Source organism: Triturus cristatus, chromosome 11 (genome assembly GCF_964204655.1).
Source record: "Triturus cristatus chromosome 11, aTriCri1.1, whole genome shotgun sequence".
NCBI lineage: Eukaryota > Metazoa > Chordata > Amphibia > Caudata > Salamandridae > Triturus > Triturus cristatus.
In genome coordinates, this window is record NC_140594.1 from 286,776,284 (window position 1) to 286,797,669 (window position 21,386).

Below are 21,386 nucleotides of genomic sequence, written 5' to 3' on the forward strand. Positions count from 1 at the left end.
CCCTCCTAGAAAAACATGCAATAGAACCAGTTCCCCTTCATCACCAAAACACAGGGGTTTACTCCCTGTACTTCCTCATTCCAAAGAAGGACGGAACCCTGAGACCCATCTTGGACTTCAGACCATTAAACCTCTACGTACAATCAGACCATATCCATATGATCACTCTTCAACAGGTCCTCCCTCCACTCAAACACAGCGACTTCCTTGCCACATTAGATCTCAAGGACGCCTACTTCCACATTCCCATTCACCCTGCTCACAGGAAATATCTTTGGTTTGTGGTGGACGGTTAGCATTATCAGTTCAAGGTTCTCCCATTCGGAGTCACCACAGCACCCAGAGTCTTCACAAAATTTCTGGCAGTGGTAGCAGCCCACTTAAGAAGACAACAAATTCACGTCTTCCCATATTTGGATGACTGGCTCATAAAAGCCAAGTCACATACCCAGTGTGTAAATCACACACACACCACAATCCAACTACTTCACGACTTGGGGTTTACCTTAAACCTCACAAAGTCTCACCTCCAACCATCCCACATCATCTGGGTGCCACAATAAACACCTCAACAAGCCTTACATATCCCAGTCCAGCCAGGATAGCAAGCATGCAAGCCCTTATAACAAGATTCCATCCGCAACACTCACTTCCAGCTCAAGTGTTCATGCAACTCATAGAGATGATGGCTTCTTGCATATTCATAGTACCTCCTGCAAGACTCCAGATGCGCCCCTTACAGGAATGCTTAGCACGTCAGTGGAACTAAGCTCAAGGTCAGCTAACAGATCTGGTGTTGGTGGACGGCTGCACACATCGCTCTCTGCAGTGGTGGAACACCCAAAACCTTTCCAAAGGGCGACCGTTCCTAGAGCCGGTTCCACAGATTGTGCTAACAGCAGACCCATCGCTCACCGGCTGGGGAGCTCATCTACTTCATCACACCATACAGGGCACATGGACACCTCAGCAAAGGCTACTCCACATCAACCATTTGGAGTTACTAGCAATCTTTCTGGCATTAAAATCAGTCCAGAAACCGATATCAGACAAAACTGTCTTAGTCCGCACAGACAATATGACAGCAATGTACTATTTACAAAAACAGGGGGGGACGCACTCTCTGCAGCTCTCTCAACTGGCACAGAGCATATGGAGGTGGGCTACTCCTCAAAACATATTCCTTTTAGCCCAACATCTCCCAGGAATTCAAAATCGCATGGCAGATCTGTTAAGGCGGCAGACACAACAGATTCACGAGTGGGAACTTCATCCACAAGTTCTTCAACTGTTTTTCCAAATGTGGGGGCAGCCAGAGATAGATCTCTTCGCCACACATTACAACACAAAATGCCCAAGCTTTGCCGCCAGATATCCTCACCCATTGTCCAAAGGCAATGCGATATGGATGAATTGGTCAGGCCGATTTGCGTACGCTTTTCCACCTCTCCCACTCATTTCATTAGTGGTGCGCAAGCTGCAACAACAGTCACTAACACTGATCCTACTTGCTCCAACATGGGCCAGACAACCGTGGTACACAACATTGCTGAAACTATCAGTAGTCCTGCACCAAAAACTACACCTCTCCCCACAGCTCTTATCACAGAACCATGGAGAGATCCAGCACAGCTCAACCTGGCGATCTGGCTCCTGAAGTCCTAGAGTTTGGTTATCTCAATCTTCCACCTGATTGTATGAACGTTATCAAAGAAGCTAGGCGCCCCACCACTAGAGCCTGCTATGCAGCCAAGTGGAAAAGATTTGTTATATTCTGTAACAACAACATCAATCCTCTAGATGCCTCCACTCAGCACATCATATGTTACCCCCTACATCTTCAAAGATGAAATCTAGCATACACATCAATTAGATTACATCTCGCTGCCAGAGCAGCTTAACTACAAAATAGACAACACCTGTCATTGTTCAAGGTGCCTGCTATTCAAGCATTTATGGAAGGCCTCAAAAGAATAATTTCTCCCAGGGTACCACCCTCCGCAGTGTGGAATCTAAACATCGTCCTCACAAGATTAATGGGTCCTCCATTCGAACCTCTGCATAAATGCGAGCTACAATTTCTTACATGGAAAGTCGCTTTCCTTGTGGCCAATACATCTCTTAGAAGAGTCAGTGAGCTACAGGCACTAACTACTCAAGAACCATTTTTACAACTCCATCATAACAAAGTGGTTCTCAGGACAAATCCCAAATTCCTTCCAACAGTTATCTCTCCCTTCCATCTTAACCAATCTGTTGAGTTGCCAGTGGTGTTCTCGCAACCACAAACAGAAGCAGAAAGAGCTCTTCATACTCTAGAGGTAAAAAGAGCACTCCTTTACTATACTGACAGAAGAAAACCTTTTCGTAAAACAAAGCAACTTTTTGTATCCTTCTCACCACCATATAAAGGCAATCCCATATCAAAGTCTGGGATTGCAAGGTAGATTGTCAAATGTATACAAATTTGCTATCACAAAGCAAAACGTACACTGTCTATTTCCCCTAAAGCCCACTCTACCCGAAAAGTAGCGGCTTCAATGGCATTTTTAGGGAACATTCCCTTAGATGACATCTGCAAAGCAGCTACATGGTCTACACCGCACACATTCACAAAGCACTCTTGTGTAGATGTGCAGGCAAAACAACAAGCTAGTGTGCCAAGCTGTTTTCAAAACACTATTTCAAACTACTGCAACAGGTACTGGTGGTCGCCGCTAAGGAGGAGTATGCTATGCAATCTATACACAGTGTGTGATCTGCAGCTCATATGCCTCAAACGGAAAATGCTACTTACCTGTATGCATCTGTTCTTGGCATGTAGAGCTGTAGATCCACACACGCCCACCCACCTCCCGGCTACCTTTATCTGTTAGATACAACATACATGGACATCTATTTCTGTTTCTCACAAAACCCCATCATTTCCCTTCTTGGCGAAAAAACAATCTGACGATGGAGTCGATGCCCATGCGCACTATTGTCCAAAGGAGGAGTCACCTATCTCGTGACTTCCAAAGACTTCTTCCAAGACATTAACAAAGTGCAAACATCCGGGCCCAACACCTGATGGCGATCTATGCACAGTGTGTGGATCTGCAACTCTACATGCCAAGAACAGATGCATTCTGGTAAGTAGCATTTTCCTACTCCCTTCATGCCAACTTTGGATATCCGCCTCCCTCTGGTGTGCATCTCAGCCCCAAGGATGAGGAGGAGCCTTGACTGAATCTACGCTGGCAGAGTCTCCCTTGGCATCAGTGAGGCCCTCTGGATCCGTAGTCAGATCCATGTCTGCTCTGGTGCACAGTTCTTCAGGGTTCCCACCTGCGATGCCAGTGTCAGATCAGCCGGCTCTGACTTCAACTGTTCCGATCGACACTGACATCTTGAGGCGTCACCAGATAGACGCCAGACGGCATCGGGGCAATGTCGGTGGAGCAGTTCACCTCAGTCTACTTTCCCTCTTTGGAGGAGCGCCCCTACTGTTCTTCCTTCAGGAGAACTGGTTTTTGGTGGAGATGGAGCAGAATTGGGGTTTATTCAACTCATAACTGACACTGCTCAGCTTCCTCTGGAGGTTAATTGGATATCTGAGCTGGGTGAAGCAAGTGTCCTTGAGTCCTGCTCTTTCTCTGGCTTGTTTTCTCCTTCCAGCCATGCTACTGAGGTTAGCTCTGCTTTTGCTGAGCTTCTGAGGAGGGTAGCTGTGGTTCTGGAGCTGCAGCTTCCTTCTGTGGAGGTGGCCATTGGCCCCTAATTGGGGTGCTTAATCAGGGCCAAACGGGATTTGAGCCTGTGCTCCCCTTCAGTGAATTCCTATTTGATATTTAATTGTGCTCTTGGGCTAAACCTGTTTCAGGGCCCCCAGTGGATTGGGCTATAGTTCATAGACGCTGTCCTGCCCTTTGAGACCCGGCCTGCTTTCTCCGGCAGCCTACTCCACGCAGCTTTGTGGTACGGGCTGCTGTAGCCTTCCTTGACATCAGCTCCCTCCCTAACGTCCCTCCAGACAGGAAGTCTAGAAGTCTCAATACTTTTGGTCAGCATATTTTTTCTGCCACCTGTCCCTCTTTGCGGTCACTAAATACAGCTCGTGCTCTGAGCCGGTTTTCTCACGTGTTGTGGGATTCGGTCTCTCGCCTACTCCACTCGCTCCCGGATGAGACCCCGAACGATCTTACTCAGTTACTCCATGATGGCCGACAAGTAGCTAAATTGCTGATTCAATGTGGCATGGATACCACAGATTCTGTCGGGTGAGCCACGGCTCTTTCAGTGGCACGTCACCGTCGTGCATGGCTACGCACCTCTGGTGAACATGCCTTTCGATGGTCAGCATCTGTTCCGTGCCCATGCCGATTCCGCTTCACACTGTTTTCGGGGCAGTATGGGTGGAGCAGAATCTTAAACCCTATTTTGTTATACTGTCTTCTTCTCTTCTTCTGCCCATACTGAGTTTGTACGGGCATGGTCTACTAGATTTCTTTCACATGTGAGCAATTCCAGGGCATTGCTCATTGGTTTTTTTCTTTCAAACTTTACCTACGGGTGGCAATCGGTGAGGTGCTCCTGCAGGTATTGTTAATTACTTCTCAATCTGTCGACAGGTTATGGTCCTCGTTATGTGGGACGCATATTGTTTTATGACCCTGTTGGGCTTCAACGACCTGTTAATGCAAGGTGTTCTTTTGCTTTTCTACCCAGGTTCGGATTGGAGTATTTTGCTTGTATTGTTCGGCTGCATTGCTTCCTTGTTTCCTGACCAAGCGGGTAATTCTTCTGTATGCCTTACAGGCATTCCTACATATGTTTATGGCACTTTAGTACCCTTATAGGGGTCTTTAAATTCTGTTCTTTGGTAAGATGGTGCAAGAGATTTCTCCTTGTTCCTTCACTCCTGTTTTGTTGAGTGTATTCTCCTCACTAGCCAGAGTTTGTTTCCTTACGCTCTATCAGGTGCTGTTTTTTCCCTAGCACATGCAAGGGAAGAGGGTTTGGTTCTTAGCTTAGGGTAGATTGTCTGATCTTGGCCTAGGCGGTATTCCTCCCTTAGGTTCCTTCAGCCATTATCACCCCTTGTGCTAGCTCTCGCTATGCACGGGCAAGAAGGGCTCATACCATTTCTACTACTCTCATGGTTCCCTGTGGACGTACCTTGTCTGTATCTTAGCATGGGTGGATTACTCTGCTGACTTTTTCTCTTCTTTGCTACTCCATGGACTGTTTTTAATCTGCTTTTGCCATGCACTAAGCTGTTGTTGCTTTTCACTTTTGGGATATGTTTTTGTACTTTGTTGGAAACGTCTCCAGGACACTTCCGATACCAACTCCAACATTTAGTTACTGAATTTGTTCTTCAGATGTAGCCTTCTACCCCTATTAGGGGTTTATGGCTGTTTTTCATCTTATGTCTCTTTTCGAACATGTGTTCCTTGACCACCTTCTCTTGAGTTTGGTTCATAAGGAGGTTTGGTGATCCTTTCGGATTCTTTTCCAGAGAGTTTCCTTCACTTCTCTCGAGTGCGGATAAAGTTCCAACCCCTTGTGGGTTCGTCATCCCTTGAACTAATGAGTATTAAAAATGACAACCTTGGGTGACGGAAGGATCCTCACTCGCGATGTCACAGGAATTGTTGACTGGAGATTTATTTTTGCTTGGGGACTTTTCTTTCTCTCTCTCACTTCTCTTCTTTTTGAAGAGGTAGGGTTCTTTCTCCTCCATGGTGATGGTATAATAAAGGTTTCACCGGTTCCACCTCCAACGCCGGCTCCGCTCGGCGTCGATCCCCAGTTTAGCCCCGCTCCGGATCCGGCGCCGGTGCGGCGTCGATGGACGCCGCGTTCGGCGCCGTTAGAGACACATTATGTCTACCATCCGGCTCCGCTCCTTCCTCCTGTTTACCAGGAATCGGATGACGGGGGCGACTGGGAGGGGTCCGATGACCCTATGGCCGTTCAGGCCCAGCTGTCACAGGACTGGGCAGATGAACTGGGGTAGGCCAGTGGTCTGGATACCTCACCAGACACTGGATTCATCTCTCCTCCGACTGTGGCTTCGGAGGAGGGTGCTGCTTTCTCTGTGGTGCTGCGCAAGGCGGCCGCAGCCCTTGGGCTCGAGCTGCCTGCCGTGGCTGTGAGGATTAACGTCCTCACTGAGGTGCTTCAGTCTGCAGCAAGCTCCACTGAGCCTCTGCTGCAATTCAATGAGGCCCTCATTGACGTTCTGCAGGGCACCTGGTCCAAGCCCTCCACAGTTCCTTCTGTGGACAGGAACGTCGCCAGGCGCCACCGCCCTGCTCCGGGCGACCCCAGTTTTCTGTCCCAACACCCCACCCCCGAGAGCCTGGTTATCCAGGCTTCTACCTCCCAATCCTCCTTCCCGACCGCTCCGCCGGACCGGGATTCCAAGAGACTGTAACAGTTTGGCAAAAAGCTGTTCTCCTCCCTTAGTTTGGGTCTGCGGTCCTTGAACACCGCCTGTCTTTTGGACCGTTATTCCCACTCTCTGTGGGATACGGTGGAGGACGTGCTGCCCCTGTGCCCGGAGGAGGCCCAGACACGACTTACCCAGGCTCTGGCCGATGGGAGGGATGCAGCACGACATGCAATCCGATGTGGGCTTGACACTACGGACTCGCTGGGTAGGGCGATTTCTACCACGGTGGCGCTTAGACGTCACGCCTGGCTGCGGTCCACGTCCTTTTCGGGGGATGTCCAGAGCACTCTCATGGACATGCCCTTTGATGGCACTCGCCTTTTTGGTGAGAAAGCGGACAGTGCGCTGAATCGCTTTAAGGACTCCCGGGCTACGGCCAAGTCCTTGGGCCTCTCGGCCCCGCGGTCGCAAACTTCTGCCTTTCGCCCCTTTCGTGGCCAAGGAAGGGGTGCCTCCTCACGTCCGCCTAGCCACCAGCCGCAGAACCAACCTGCGCGCGGACGTGGTTTCCGCCGAGGCGGTTCTGGAGGACGACGCGGTCAGCCCATATCCACCCCGGCAGCATCCGCCTCCAAGCCTTCCTAGTCCGAGCTTTCCGGCCCATTCCTCGCCAGTGGGCGGCAGAGTTCGCCATCACCTGCTCCACTGGCGTACCATCACTTCGGACAGGTGGGTGCTGCAAATCGTCCGAAGGGGCTACTCCCTCCCCTTCGAGACGACCCCTCCAGCCATGCCACCGCAGCACCACCGTATCTCGGAGGATCATTTGAATCTTCTGCGAGAGGAAGTTTCGGCCCTCTTGGCCAAAGAGGCCGTCGAGCGCGTTCCGAGCCCAGAAGTAGGTCGTGGTTGTTATTCCCGCTACTTTCTGGTTCCCAAGGGGGGCCTACGCCCTATCTTGGACCTCCGGAACGTCAATGCCTTCCTTCGGAAGGAACGGTTCAAAATGTTGACTTTGGCCCAGGTTCTAGCTGCCCTAGACCCTGGAGACTGGATGGTAGCGTTGGACTTGCAGGACGCTTATTTCCACATCCCCGTCCTGCCGGCCCACCGGCGTTACCTGCGGTTCACGGTGGGCCAGGAGCACTTTCAGTTCACCTTCTCCCCTTCGGCCTCACCAGTGCCCCTCGGGTGTTCACGAAAGTGATGGCGGTGGTCGCAGCTCATCTGCGCAGATCAGGGGTTCCAGTCTTCCCCTATCTCGACGACTGGTTGTTGAAGGCGGGCTCGCCCCAGGCAGTCGTCTCCCACCTCCAGACTACGGCGGATCTCCTGCATTTGCTGGGGTTTTCCGTCAACGTGCCGAAGTCACACCTGAGCCCCTCTCAGAAGCTCCTCTTCATCGGAGCGGTTCTCGATTCGGCGCAGTTCTGGGTCTATCCACCGGAACAGCGGGTCCGGGATATTCAGGCCCTGATTCCCATCTTTCGGCCTCTATCCTGGGTTTCGGTCAGGCTAGTGTTGCGGCTTCTGGGGCTGATGGCCTCCTGCATCCTACTAGTGCATCACGCCAGGCGGCGCATGCGGGCTCTGCAGTGGGACCTGAAGTTTCAGTGGGCCCAGCATCATGGCAACCTGTCCGACCATGTCTTGATCTCGGAGGGCACTGCGAAGCAGTTGCAGTGGTGGCTCACGGACCGCGATTGGGTCACGGGCAAGAGCCTCTCCCTTCCCCAACCGGAGCATGTCGTAGTGACGGATGCGTCCCTCCTGGGATGGGGTGGCCATATGGGAGAGGCGGAGATCAGAGGCCTCTGGTCTCCGGCGGAGTCTCGTCTCCACATCAACCTGTTGGAGTTGAGAGCGATCCGACTTGCACTGAAAGCCTTCCTTCCCTCTGTCAGGGGAAGTGTCGTGCAGGTGTTCACGGACAACACCACCGCCATGTGGTATTGCAACAAACAGGGCGGGGTGGGGTCGTGGACCCTTTATCAGGAGGCTCTGCGCCTCTGGACATGGCTGGAACACCAGGGCGTCACCCTAGTGGTTCAACATCTGGCGGGCTCTGTGAACGCCAGAGCAGACGAACTCAGCCGCCGGTGCATGATGGATCACGAATGGCGTCTGAACTCCGAAGTGGCGCAAGGTCTCTTTCAGCAGTGGGGAGAGCCTTGGTTAGATCTAAGCAACGCTTTTCGTCACGAGTGGAGTTACGGTCTGTTGTACGCCTTTCCGCCTATACCACTTCTGCCCAGAGTGCTGAAGAAGATCAGGCGAGACATGGGCCCAAGTCATCTTGGTGGCTCCGGACTGGGCTCGAAGGTACTGGTATCCCGAGCTACTCAGTATGTTGACCGATCCTCCGATACGTCTGCCCCTTCGGGAGGATCTTCTGTCGCAGCAGCAGGGGATGGTCCTCCACCCGAACCTGTCCAGCCTCCACCTCCATGCGTGGAGATTGAGCGGCGGCAGTTGATGCCATTTGACTTGCCTCCTGAAGTCTGTGATATCATTCTGGCAGCCAGGCGTCCCTCCACAAAGACGGTATACGCCTGCCGGTGGAACAAATTTGTGGCATGGTGCACAGCAAAGGCTGTGGATCCCCTTTCCGCCCCTCTTTCTGAGGTTCTCCTCTTTCTTCTTTCTTTGGCCCAGCAGGGCTCTGCCTTGGGCACCTTGAAAGGTTATCTTGCTGCCATCTCTGCCTTCTTACGGCTTCCTGATCAGCCTTCTCTTTTCAAGTCCCCTGTAGTTACACGCTTTCTAAAAGGTATTACTCACACGTTCCCTCCTGTCCCTTTTGTAATGCCTCAGTGGGACTTGAATCTTGTTCTCACATTTCTAATGTGCGCTCCCTTTGAGCCTCTTCATAATTGTCCTCTTCGTCTGCTGACGCTTAAGACTGCTTTTCTGGTAGCCATCACCTCGGCTAGATGGGTGAGTGAGCTCCAGGCTTTATCATCAAAGCCTCCTTTTCTCTCTGTTCATCCGGACAAGGTTCTCCTTCGGCCTCGTCCCTCCTTTCTTCCGAAAGTGGTGACCCCCTTTCATCTGGGGCAGTCTGTCACCTTGCCCACCTTCTTCCCGCCTCCGCATCCTTCCAAAGAGGAAGAGAGGCTCCACCGTCTGGACCCAAAACGTGCGCTCTCCTTTTATCTGGACCGCACAAAGCAGTTCCGGGTGGACGACCAACTTTTCGTTGGATACGTGGGTGCTAAGAAGGGGAAAGCTGTGCACAAACGGACCATCTCTCGGTGGGTCGTTTTGTGCATCAACATTTGTTATTCCTTGGCAAAAAAGGACCCTCCTGTTGGGCTGCGCGCCCATTCTACTCGGGCCACAGCGGCTACTACTGCTTTGGGACGGGGTGTCCCTTTGCAGGACATCTGTCAGGCGGCAACGTGGGCTTCGCTACACACGTTTGCCAGGCATTATTGCCTCGACAGCCAAGTCCGGAGGGATGGCTTCTTTGGCCGTTCTGTCCTCCAGGACTTTCTGGTGTGATCTTGGTTCGCAGACCCACCACCGGGGATGGTATTGCTTGGGTATCTATTCTAAGGTGAGGAATCTAACTAACGTGTTTCTTTCAGATGAACAAGTTACTTACCTTCGGTAACGATGTATCTGTAAGAAACATTAGTTAGTTAGATTCCTCACCGACCCACCCATCCTCCCCGTTCTGCGAACTGACATCTAAGGTTAAGGCTATCCCTTTCAGGGCCCTAGAATTTTTTGGCACCAGTGTCGGTATCTTGCATGGCTCTGCGTTCCTGGCGCGGAAGGCTATGTACAAGAACTGACGTCAGCGCGCAAGGGCGGCGTCTAAGTACTCCGACGTCATTCCGGCGCACGACGCCGACGACGGATGCGGAGCCGCAGACGCCGCCTAGCGACGCGCAAGGGGTATTGCTGACGAAAAATCTTCCGGATCCAGTCTGACGCCTGGGGATATTCTAAGGTGAGGAATCTAACTAACTAATGTTTCTTACAGATACATCGTTACCGAAGGTAAGTAACTTGTTCTTTATGTACGGTTGCTTTTATTTTTCTGGGGTGTATGATATCTTCCACATCCTCTATTCTATTGTACAGTTCCATGTGGCTGTCTGCCAGCTCGCCGTTTTCACATCTTCGGTCCACAACAGATGTTGTAAACGTTTTTATGTACCTTTCTTGGGAATATTTCATTATACAGTGTGTGTGTATGTGTATATAATATATATATTGAACCAGCCTCTGAATTTGGATTTATATGATGTTTATTTCAATGTATTCTAACATTTTCCACATTCAAATTTATTATTTTTCTATCGCTCTCTCTTGTTTTACCATCCTTTTATTTTTTCACATTTCGCACTCTGTCCACATTCTTTGGAAAAAACATATTTTCATGATCGACATATTTTGTTATCAATTCTGTATTTTTCTTGTTAATCATTAGAAGGATGTTTTGTATTTTTATTCATGAACATTTATGAACTAGGTCAACATCATTGCAGTGCAGATCAGTTTTGGTATTATTATTGCGTATTTTGCACAAGAATACTTCGGTATTTTACATCGTTAAGTGCCTTTTAGGCAACCATATCATGGTTTTATCGAATGCATTTTGCACTTATACAAGGTTACCTTGTGTATATACTCTGTGCGAATATTTGTATTTTGCACCTTATTGCGTATTTTGTACAAACAAAACTATTGCAATTTGCACTTTAACTTGCGTATTTTGCACAAGTAATTGCACTTTACAAAGATTAATGTTCATGTATTTGCACGCCTTCACAATAATGCATTATAACAAGCAAAAAGAAATATTTCAACCTAAAGCAGAAGTTTTTGTTATAGATTGGCAATGATCGTCTATATTTCTTCTATGTCGTTCATTACTGATTATCACGTGATCACAAAGTAGGCCTGGGCGAAAATTTCGTTCCGTTCGCGGAAATTGCGATAATTTGACATTTTCGCGTTCCGCGGAGAGCGCGAAAATGTCAAAAATTCCGGTTTCCGCAGCTTGGCGATAATTTGTTGCTTGCTCGCGCTGTAAAATAATACATTCTCGCGCGCGCGCGCGATCGCCTTACCTGAATCCCTGCGTTCGCCGACAAGTTTTCTTGATCCGGTCGCGTTCTCCATGAGATGTTGTATTGTTTTTAGCCATTTGCGCTATCTCGCGACAGTTCGCGCCCGCAGTGACGTCATGCGTCGCGCGCTCACGTCTTTCTTCTCGCGATCATGCACCGCAAGACAACTCAAAACAAGATGGCCGCGCCCGCAAGCAACCACATGGGTAAGTTGGCGACCCGCAACCATGCAGAAAATCTCGCGAACATGCCGGAAAAAAACTTCCGCATCTTCGCGATATTTCCGCTTGTTTGCGATAATTTTAAACATTTTCGCGATAATTTGCGAAAGTTAATTTCGCAAATTACGCCCACCCCTATCACAAAGTGCTGTGTATTTAAGGATGTTCAGTATGGTTGTTACCTTATGTGATCAAGGCCACCTGGTGGCCGAAACGCGTAATGACTTGTCATGCCAATGCTGACTTCTGAATAAATCTTCGTGAAGCACGACTGGTGTCCGTGTGCTTTCCTCCTCGCCTGCCAGAAAGTGGAAGAATGCGCTAGGTACTTATATATATATATATATATATATATATATATATATATATATATATAAATCTATATCAAAGCTCATGCTTGGTTGGTCGTTGAAATTGAAAAGCACTCGAAAAACACCAAGGTGTTCCAAGCATAACACCTTTATTGAAGCGGAAAGGAAAACGTCTTCTCTGCTGCTTTACAGTTCCCACCACGTACGCCGACGCGTTTCGAGGCAATCCTCTCTTCAGGGCTGGTAGTGGAAAAGTACACCTCCGATCACTCCCTGCTTAAAGGCACCATGTGACCACCACCTGATAAGTTGTCACCTGTGCGATAAGCAAAGTCTTCTGGGTAATGTAGTGTCGGCTTTGAATAAGAGTGTAGTTTTCTGCTGAACGGAGCCCCCAAATGAGCCCCGGCAGGTCGACGTAATCCTTCAATTCCTTGATGTAAGTCCCCAAATAGAGGCCGGCAGATGTCAGCCCCTGGGGCCCCCAGGTTCTCGGGGTGGTGCTCTTCGACGGCACGACCGCCGCCAATAAATCAAAGCTCATGCTTGGTTGGTCGTTGAAATTGAAAAGCACTCGAAAAACACCAAGGTGTTCCAAGCATAACACCTTTATTGAAGCGGAAAGGAAAACGTCTTCTCTGCTGCTTTACAGTTCCCACCACGTACGCCGACGCGTTTCGAGGCAATCCTCTCTTCAGGGCTGGTAGTGGAAAAGTACACCTCCGATCACTCCCTGCTTAAAGGCACCATGTGACCACCACCTGATAAGTTGTCACCTGTGCGATAAGCAAAGTCTTCTGGGTAATGTAGTGTCGGCTTTGAATAAGAGTGTAGTTTTCTGCTGAACGGAGCCCCCAAATGAGCCCCGGCAGGTCGACGTAATCCTTCAATTCCTTGATGTAAGTCCCCAAATAGAGGCCGCCAGATGTCAGCCCCTGGGGCCCCCAGGTTCTCGGGGTGGTGCTCTTCGACGGCACGACCGCCGCCAATAAATCAAAGCTCATGCTTGGTTGGTCGTTGAAATTGAAAAGCACTCGAAATACACCAAGGTGTTCCAAGCATAACACCTTTATTGAAGCGGAAAGGAAAACGTCTTCTCTGCTGCTTTACAGTTCCCACCACGTACGCCGACGCGTTTCGAGGCAATCCTCTCTTCAGGGCTGGTAGTGGAAAAGTACACCTCCGATCACTCCCTGCTTAAAGGCACCATGTGACCACCACCTGATAAGTTGTCACCTGTGCGATAAGCAAAGTCTTCTGGGTAATGTAGTGTCGGCTTTGAATAAGAGTGTAGTTTTCTGCTGAACGGAGCCCCCAAATGAGCCCCGGCAGGTCGACGTAATCCTTCAATTCCTTGATGTAAGTCCCCAAATAGAGGCCGGCAGATGTCAGCCCCTGGGGCCCCCAGGTTCTCGGGGTGGTGCTCTTCGACGGCACGACCGCCGCCAATAAATCAAAGCTCATGCTTGGTTGGTCGTTGAAATTGAAAAGCACTCGAAATATATATATATATATATATATATATATATATATATATATATATATATATATATATTTACACACACACATTTGTTTGTGTATGTATATATTCATACCTTTATATTTTTTTTTATACATCCTTTTATATAGGTATTTCTATAAACAGTCATGTTATGCTGCCTTTCTTAGAATGGAGTGGATTTTTGCTTCTGTTGCTGTGCTTTTCCTCGTATCCTAGAGCAACCATCACTTGTTCATTGCTTTGTGTTTGCTAACCCTTCCTCCTCTGTAGGTTCTATGTTGAATAGTCCCAGAGGGCTCACTTCTCTCTCAAAGTGTTTACTTTGACCACGAGTGGTCTATGCCCATAATTTTTATTGTTTCTACTGCTTTTCTTAAAGCATTGATTGGTGCTCTCTACATCGCTTGTTTCTATGGCAAGGAGCTTTGGCTCAGTGGTATTAGCTATTGTCCTTGGCCTTCAGCTCCCGTCTACTAATGTTATGGCTACCATTGGAGGAGCTATGTAGTATTATGAGTATATGAAGTGTTTTTTGCAGCACCTCTTTATTCTTCTGCCATTGGTGTCTCCCATGCTTTTCCATAGTTAAGGGCTTAAGTTTCATATGAGGTTTCCACTATATTTCTTGTGAGATGTTTTCCTTCCTCAACTTCCTTCCTGGCAGCAGGTCACTCTCTCTCTCTTATAATAGACCGGCTAGTCCTAGTCAAGGATCTTTAGTGGGATCAATTCGTAGACCCTCCTCCAGGGATGGTATTGCTTGGGTATCTAGTTCAAAGGTAAGGAATCAGTGGCTAGGTGTCTCTATCAGAAGAATAAGTTACTTATCTTCGGTAACGTCTTATCTGGTAGAGATGGGCTCTAGCTGCAGATTCCTTACTGTCCCACCCATCCTCCTTGCTCTGAGAACTGGTTTATACTTTCGTCTTCCATATCCCTTTCTGATCTCTCTCGTACCTTTCATTAGTTTTTTTTTTTATTAAATAAAAAAAATTTTTTACAAAAAGGTGATTCTATTTGGGCACACTGTTTCCATAAGCAGTTTCTATAAGTGGCTCTGCGTTTTTGCGCGGAAAATAGTCAAGGAAGAAATTGACTTCAGGGGAGGACTTATATGGACTTTGTCGATGTCCCATCCGGTGGAAGACGTCGTTACGAAGTTGCTCGACGCCCTCTACCGATGCACTGGTACCGCTGTAGAAAAGTTTCCATATCTAGTTTGGCGCCTGTGGATAATCCAAATGTAAGGAATCTGAGGCTAGATCCTGTCTCTACCAGGTAAGGCATTACCGAAGGTAAGTAACTTATTCTTTATGACTTACTAATGAAAATCTTACAATGCAGAAGAAGTGGTTACTTGTAGTCCTAATTCTTAAAGTGCTCAGGGTCCCCACACGCAGTGAGGAATTCTTTTTTTATGTTTTACTTCAGTGAAGATGCCTATGGGGCATAACCTGTACTACATGTAGGTAACCATTTATTTTTGCATATCCAGGGATACAGAGCCTTAACCCTGCACCCAATGGAAACAGTCCAGCTTGAACCGCCAAGCCAGGTCTACCCTGGACTGGAAACAAGCATCCTAGGACCGGTTTCAGGCTTTCGCCCTCATCAGCCAGGATAGCTTGACCCCAGTGGCATGGAGAGCACGGGGCCCACATCTGGCCATACCCGTCCCACTCGGGGTGACAAACAGATCTGTGACTGGGGGTGAGTGTTTGAAACGTTTCAGCACTCCGTCCATCATCTCCTTCTTTTTTCTTTGTTCGCCCTAAGTTGGCAGGGTATGCCCAGACGTGGGTCCCTTGCTCACTTTGCCATTGGATTCAAGTTAGGCTGGCTGACGAGGGCTGTTAGCCCGAAACTGGTCCCAGGATGCTTGTTTCCGGTCCAGGGAAGACATGGCTTGGCAGTTCGGGCTGGTCGGTCCCATGAGGCACAGGGTCATGACTGATTTGCATATAGCTGTGTCTGAACTGGGGTGGCAAAGTGAGCTAAAGAATGATGGATTTAACCCAGATCTGTGACTGGGGGTGAGTGTTTGAAAAGTTTCAGCACTCCGTCCATCATCTCCTTGTGTTTGCTATATTCTTCTTCTAGCTTTGTGTTTTTAGCCCCATACTCCATCTGTCTCTTTCGTTATGTATTTGCCTTGTCATACTGTGAAATATTCATTCTTTTTCTCTAGCTGTTCTCAGCATCCCATCTGTATGCTTTCCTGTGCTATCCCCTAGAACTACTGTTGTGTATTCCACACTTGTCTGACTTAAAATTGTCAGAGCATGCTGTTCTTTCGAACTCTTACAGCATCTTTGCTCCCTTCTGTTTATCCAGTTCTCCCAGATGTCTTTGCTTCATGCAGTAATATCGCTGTATAGCTTCAACCTCTGATGGCCTTAAATGCATACATCTCCTGCAGTATTACTCAGTTGATTACCATGCAGAACCTTCTCTTCCCTATCTCAATCAAACCTCTCTCCAACTCACTGCATCACAATTTTGTGCAGTCACTCCTAACAGTCCATGTAATGTACATGCTTCTACTCGAGCTTTGCTAGCTTGGTCACCTACTTCTCAGGTCCCTCTAACCTTTCATTACCTCACATATATTTTTTAGTGATGATCGTCTTGTATTCCAGCCATTTGCCTCTTGTGTGACTGCTGTCTGATATTGCTTAATCCTCAGTCACAGTGCCATAATGAGGCTGATGCACCCCGGCCTTGCTCACTTTCTGACATTTCCTTGTGGAGTTAGTCTAGGTATGTATATGACAGATGAATTTGGTTTATGGCAAACCGAGCCAAAACAAAGTGGAGTGCGCTGGAGGGTGAAAGGCAAAGATGCAATCATTTAATGATGGAAGGGGTTGTTGGATCCTGAGCGTGGTGGTGGACTATTACTTCGTCATTTTGGAGTATTTTTTGAAGGGCGAGTTGGGTCGTCTTCAGCTCTTTCCTGAAGTGGCACACGGTTAGATACTGTCCCCAACCTGCTGTCCTGCATTAATACATGAAGACTGCTTGTTTTGTGATTTTCTTTTCTGCACTTCTTTGTCTCCAGTCTGATTGTGTCCTGGCTGTGGATGTGCCAAGAGCCAGTGGAGGTGGTGTCAGCCAGATAGGCGGTGTACTGATTGTGATGGCTTTGAGGAAGATGCAGATGGTATTGAAGATGCTGTGAGCTGAAAGCAGGGGCCACTGCATTTCCATCAATGTGGCAGTAATTTGGTCTTATTTCTTCAGACCCATCGCAGTGGCATGTGAGATTCCCGTAAGGGGGTGCCTATGTGGAGTCTGGAATGTTGGGTAGTCTGGTATTGTCAACTTTCAGATTTGAGAGTACAAGGACTTGAATAGCAATTCTGAAGTCTCGCTCTGAGTAGAATGGTTTCACGTTCTTTAGCTGAGGGAACTAGTAGCAGATAGTCTTGGTTTATTGGTGCTGAGTTTCTTGAGAGTGAGGTCGGTGTCCAGAGTGACACTACATTGGATTAAAGTTGGGGTTCACATCCATCCACATTCATGTCGTTTTCGTAGGATTGGACTTGCTTTTCTTGTTGTCGGTGAAGAGTAGGAATTCAGTCTTGAAAGGGTTGAGCTTTACTTACTACCTATCAACACCTGCCATACTTGTGCTAGCTTTTCACTTCACTGCGCTATTTCCCGACATTGCATTTCCAGCTCTTCACTTTATAGGGACCACTTTGGTCACTGTTTAACATTTGTTTATGGTGTTCCCTGTCAGGCTGCCTCTAGCCAATTGACTGCTTGATGTTTGTTTTCATTCTAGTCCTGCTCCTTGTTTGACATCTCTCATGTTCCATGCAAGACTGTTCCTGCAATGTTTATCTAGCCTTGGCCCCCATGTTTATTTTCCCTGTGATTTTAATTTTGTTAAACTTGCCACTTGATTTCTGCCTAATTTCCTGTCATGACTTCAACATGTTGTGCATCTTTGACCCTGTCAACCGTTTGCCTTTACCTGCCGTGTTATTTCTGCCTGTGGAAAATAGAACATGCCTAGGTTGGAAAGGTCTGATGGGAAGCAGGGGATTTTACCATGGCTTGTTTAGTGCGAGATGTCACTTTGCAATGCTACTTCTTCTGTCATAACAGTTCTATGTTTCCCTTGCAGGATCCGACATGATAACCCTTCTGCAGTTGTGGGTACCAGCAGAGGGCAGGGGCAGGGCCGGGACACTGTACAGGAACGTCGGAAAAAGGAAGCCAACAAGAGCGCTCGAGCCAATCACAACAGAAGATCAATGGCAGACAGGAAGAGGAACAAAGGGATGATCCCAACCTAGCAGTCTGAAGATTACACTTGCATTATAAAACTTTTTGGTCAAATGTCCTGTCTTCCACATGAATTTCCTCTTCCAATTTCCGAAGAATGCATACTATTTGCATAAGATCACATCCACCTGCTTGGAACCTTAAAACAGATCTGTACAACCCAGCAGTAATTAATTTTCCTCTTTTTTCCATTAAGTGACCCTCCTCATTCTCCACCCACTTGGCAAAATCTGCCATATCTCTCTACTTTTCTTGAAAACCCCTTTGTATTGGCCCCACTATAATTAATACACTCAGTGATGTTTTTGCTTTCTATTTTGCTTTTCTCCTCCCACTCCTTTACTTTCTGCAGAAATATTTCTATTCTCTGTCTCGAGTCCCTTTTCTTGTCAATTTCCTTAGTTCATTGTGTACAAACTAGCTGCAAATCTCAGTCTCAAAACTAGTCATATTTGTTCACACATCTCATCTCCTTTCGCCCACTAACACCCCCACCTCCCCCCCCGCCCCCCCGGCTCCCTTGTGACCTCCTCCATGCTTCCCTGTGGTCTCCTTTTTTCCCATGTCCCGGTCTTCCCTACTGGTTTCTTCATTCATACTTGCACAGATCTTAAACCTGTGCCTGACTCCACTCGGCTCCTTTATTTCTCACTTGAACAGATTGCATCTCCATGGTGTACCGCCATGTAGTCATTGTTATTGCCTCAAAGCCAGAGCCCTTTTTTCTCGTGGATTAGGTGGTGCATTCCCAGACACCTTTTGCATCAGTTAGGGAATGCCACTTCTTAGCTTCTTCTAAAGGCTCAGTGGAGCTCAGGGTGGCCTATCTATTTGTCAAGACAGTTTAGATGAGATACATGCCCAGTGGTTCTTTATAGACTGTAGCATGGACATATTCATTGTTAATATGTATGTCGAACCTACCGGTTAATGGTGTGAATCTGCAGTGGGTTAACTCTGCTTCAAATGTTTATGAGGAATATTAAAAGTACCATTTAATTGTGTAATAATAGCATGTGTTAGTTAAATACCTGTAGACATTTTAGAGTTTGGTTCTTGTTAACTATACGTTCAGTAGCATCCAATACCATTATTATATCCTCGTCTCTGAACCTTACTGTAAGAAAGTCACCAAGCAAATCTTTCTTGTTTGTTTGTCTACAAGCAAGTTCTCTTGAGCAAACATAACAAAAAATAAGGAAGAAGCACTTTGTACATGTCAATCCAAGGATTTTATAACCATAGCAAAGTATATGAAAAGCACATTAATGAATCTTGTGCAAGAGTCCAATTTGTTGATCATATACAGTTTGTTGATCAAGATTATTTTCATCTTGTCAGACACAAAAAGGACATGGACGCAGCCAATGCGTTTTGTCCCAAAAACAGGGAGACTTCTTCAGGGCACAAAAAGTGATTGCAACATTACTTATATATACTTCATAAACTTTATACATCAAATTGATAGCAGCATGAGTCCCCTCTTCCCTAACAATCCGAGAGTAAAGTTATGATCGCTAGTGTAAAAGATCTCTTGAGCTGTCTAGTAACCGCTATTAACTAGTATTGGATCTTTCAAAGATTCACAGGATTGCATCATTGTCTGTGGTCATGCTGAGAGTTTCTTGGTGACATTACAAAAACAACATCAAATTTCTTTAGAATAAACTGAAAAACATTTATTTTACTAGCCCATTTACATCATTAGAAATGACCCAAAGTTCAACCAGTGACATAACAGGTTTTCAACCACATAGTGTTGAGGGAAGTCCCTGTGTAGAGCTCTGGTCACAAACATAATGTTTTTTGTTTTTTTTAACATTTTAATTATTTTTGCGCATTAATTGGTGCTGATTACAGAAATCCAAAAGTCATACATATACACAGTGAGCACAGCTGTGTCGACACACTGGTAACAACAACAGAAATATGCTATGCTCGCCCTCTCCCCTATCTTCGTACACAATAAATACAGTGCTGTCATTGGGTACACCATTAGAGATAATATCCAATAGTCGCTCAGGTCCGGGTCCGAATCTTCGAGTGGCGAGGTACAGATGTTTCCTATGTAGGCATTCCACTTGTCCCACACCCGCGTCCATTTCTGGGGGCATTTTCTGTGAATAAAGACTACCTTCTCTGCCACCATTGCACTATCCATGTCTCTACACCATTGCCTGTGTGTGGGGACTGTCTGCGCCCCCCCATTGCTGAGCGATATTATGTTTAGCCAGCATCATGCCCAAGGTCGCGCAGTCCTGAGCCGCATGATTGAGGTCAGTTGGCTCCCAAATGTTGAGAAGACATTGCTTGGACTTTGGGGGAAATGTAGGCCCACAAACCAGTGTGATGGTGTCCATGATGGTCTCCCAGTATTGCATAGTTTTGGGGCATTCCTACAGTGTATGGTAAAAAGTACCCGATGACCCACAACCTCTCTAGACTATCAGCTCTTCCAACCATGTATAGTGTTAGTCATGTGTAATATGTGCGATGTAGTATCTTAAGTTGTACTAGTTGTAGTTTGAAGGGTATAGCTACTTCCCGTGGGGATGCAAGGGCCTCCTGCCAGTCCATTTCATCCAGTTCCCCCAGCTCAACCTGCCATTTCTCACGGAGGGCGACCGTAGGGTCCCGCCAGTTGTTGAATATTTTCCGATACGTCAAGGATATGGCCTTTTTGGTCAGTAGTCTGTCCTTGAGTGGCGAGGACTCTGGGAGATAGGTGCCTGGTGGAATAGTTTTAGTGAGCGCAAAATCCCCTCGGTCCCAAGAGTGTGTCTGTCCAAGCGGAACACAGGTTCGTCCTGTAGGGCATGAAGCCACTGATATACCACGATGAGCTGCGAGGCCCTATAGTATGTTTTGATATTGGGTAGGGCGATTCCGCCGTCTTACCAGCCCCGTACCAATTTGAGCTGGGCTATGCGGGCGGGTTTCCCCTCCCAGAGGAGATGCTAACTTCAGAGACTCATTTAAGCCTGCGTATTACAGGATCTCTCCTATTCCTGTCCGCCAATGGTTCTAAGACTAGTGCAAATAGAAGGGGAGATAACGGAAAGCCCTGCCTTGTCCCGTGACCCAGAGGAAAGTCGGAAGAGACTTGCCCATTTACCACCACATGAGCCAGAGGTTGCGTGCAAAGAAGGCGGATCTAGGCACAGAATTTGGGCCCAAAGTCAAAGTGTTGTAGTACTGCAAAGAGAAAGGGTCATTCAACTAGGTCGAAAGCCATACGTGCATCCAAGGAGAGTATTACTGCCACTTCCTGGATACTGGGCGCGCGGGCCATTACACTGTGAAGTCTTTTTAGTTTTAGCGCTGTATTGTGGCCTGGCATAAAACCTGATTTGTCTGGATGCACTAGGGTTTTAAGGTGAGGTTGGAGCCTAGCAGCCAGCGCCTTTGCTAATATTTTGGCTTCTGCATTCAGCAGCGAAATTGGTCGATGAGATGAGCAGTCCTGAGGAGGCTTGCCGGGTTTTAGGATTGTTGCGATTGTCGCAATGCGCTGATCTCTAGGCAGGGTTCCCGCCTCAAAGCTAGCTTCGTACATTTTGAGTAAGTGGGGCGCAAGTGTACTTGCGGCTTTTT

At 47.6% G+C, this 21,386-nt stretch overlaps 1 protein-coding gene across 1 annotated transcript in view; it reads left to right on the top strand.

Annotated features, from left to right (window-relative positions):
- Positions 1-19,065, top strand: part of ASCC2 (activating signal cointegrator 1 complex subunit 2) — a 482,405-nt gene extending 463,340 nt beyond the window's left edge. The window contains exon 18 of the mRNA XM_085636044.1: positions 17,632-19,065. Within this exon, the coding sequence (XP_085492170.1) occupies positions 17,632-17,803 (172 nt within the window). The 3' untranslated portion in view covers positions 17,804-19,065. The remainder of the gene's footprint in view (positions 1-17,631) is intronic.
- The last annotated feature ends 2,321 nt before the right edge of the window (positions 19,066-21,386 follow it).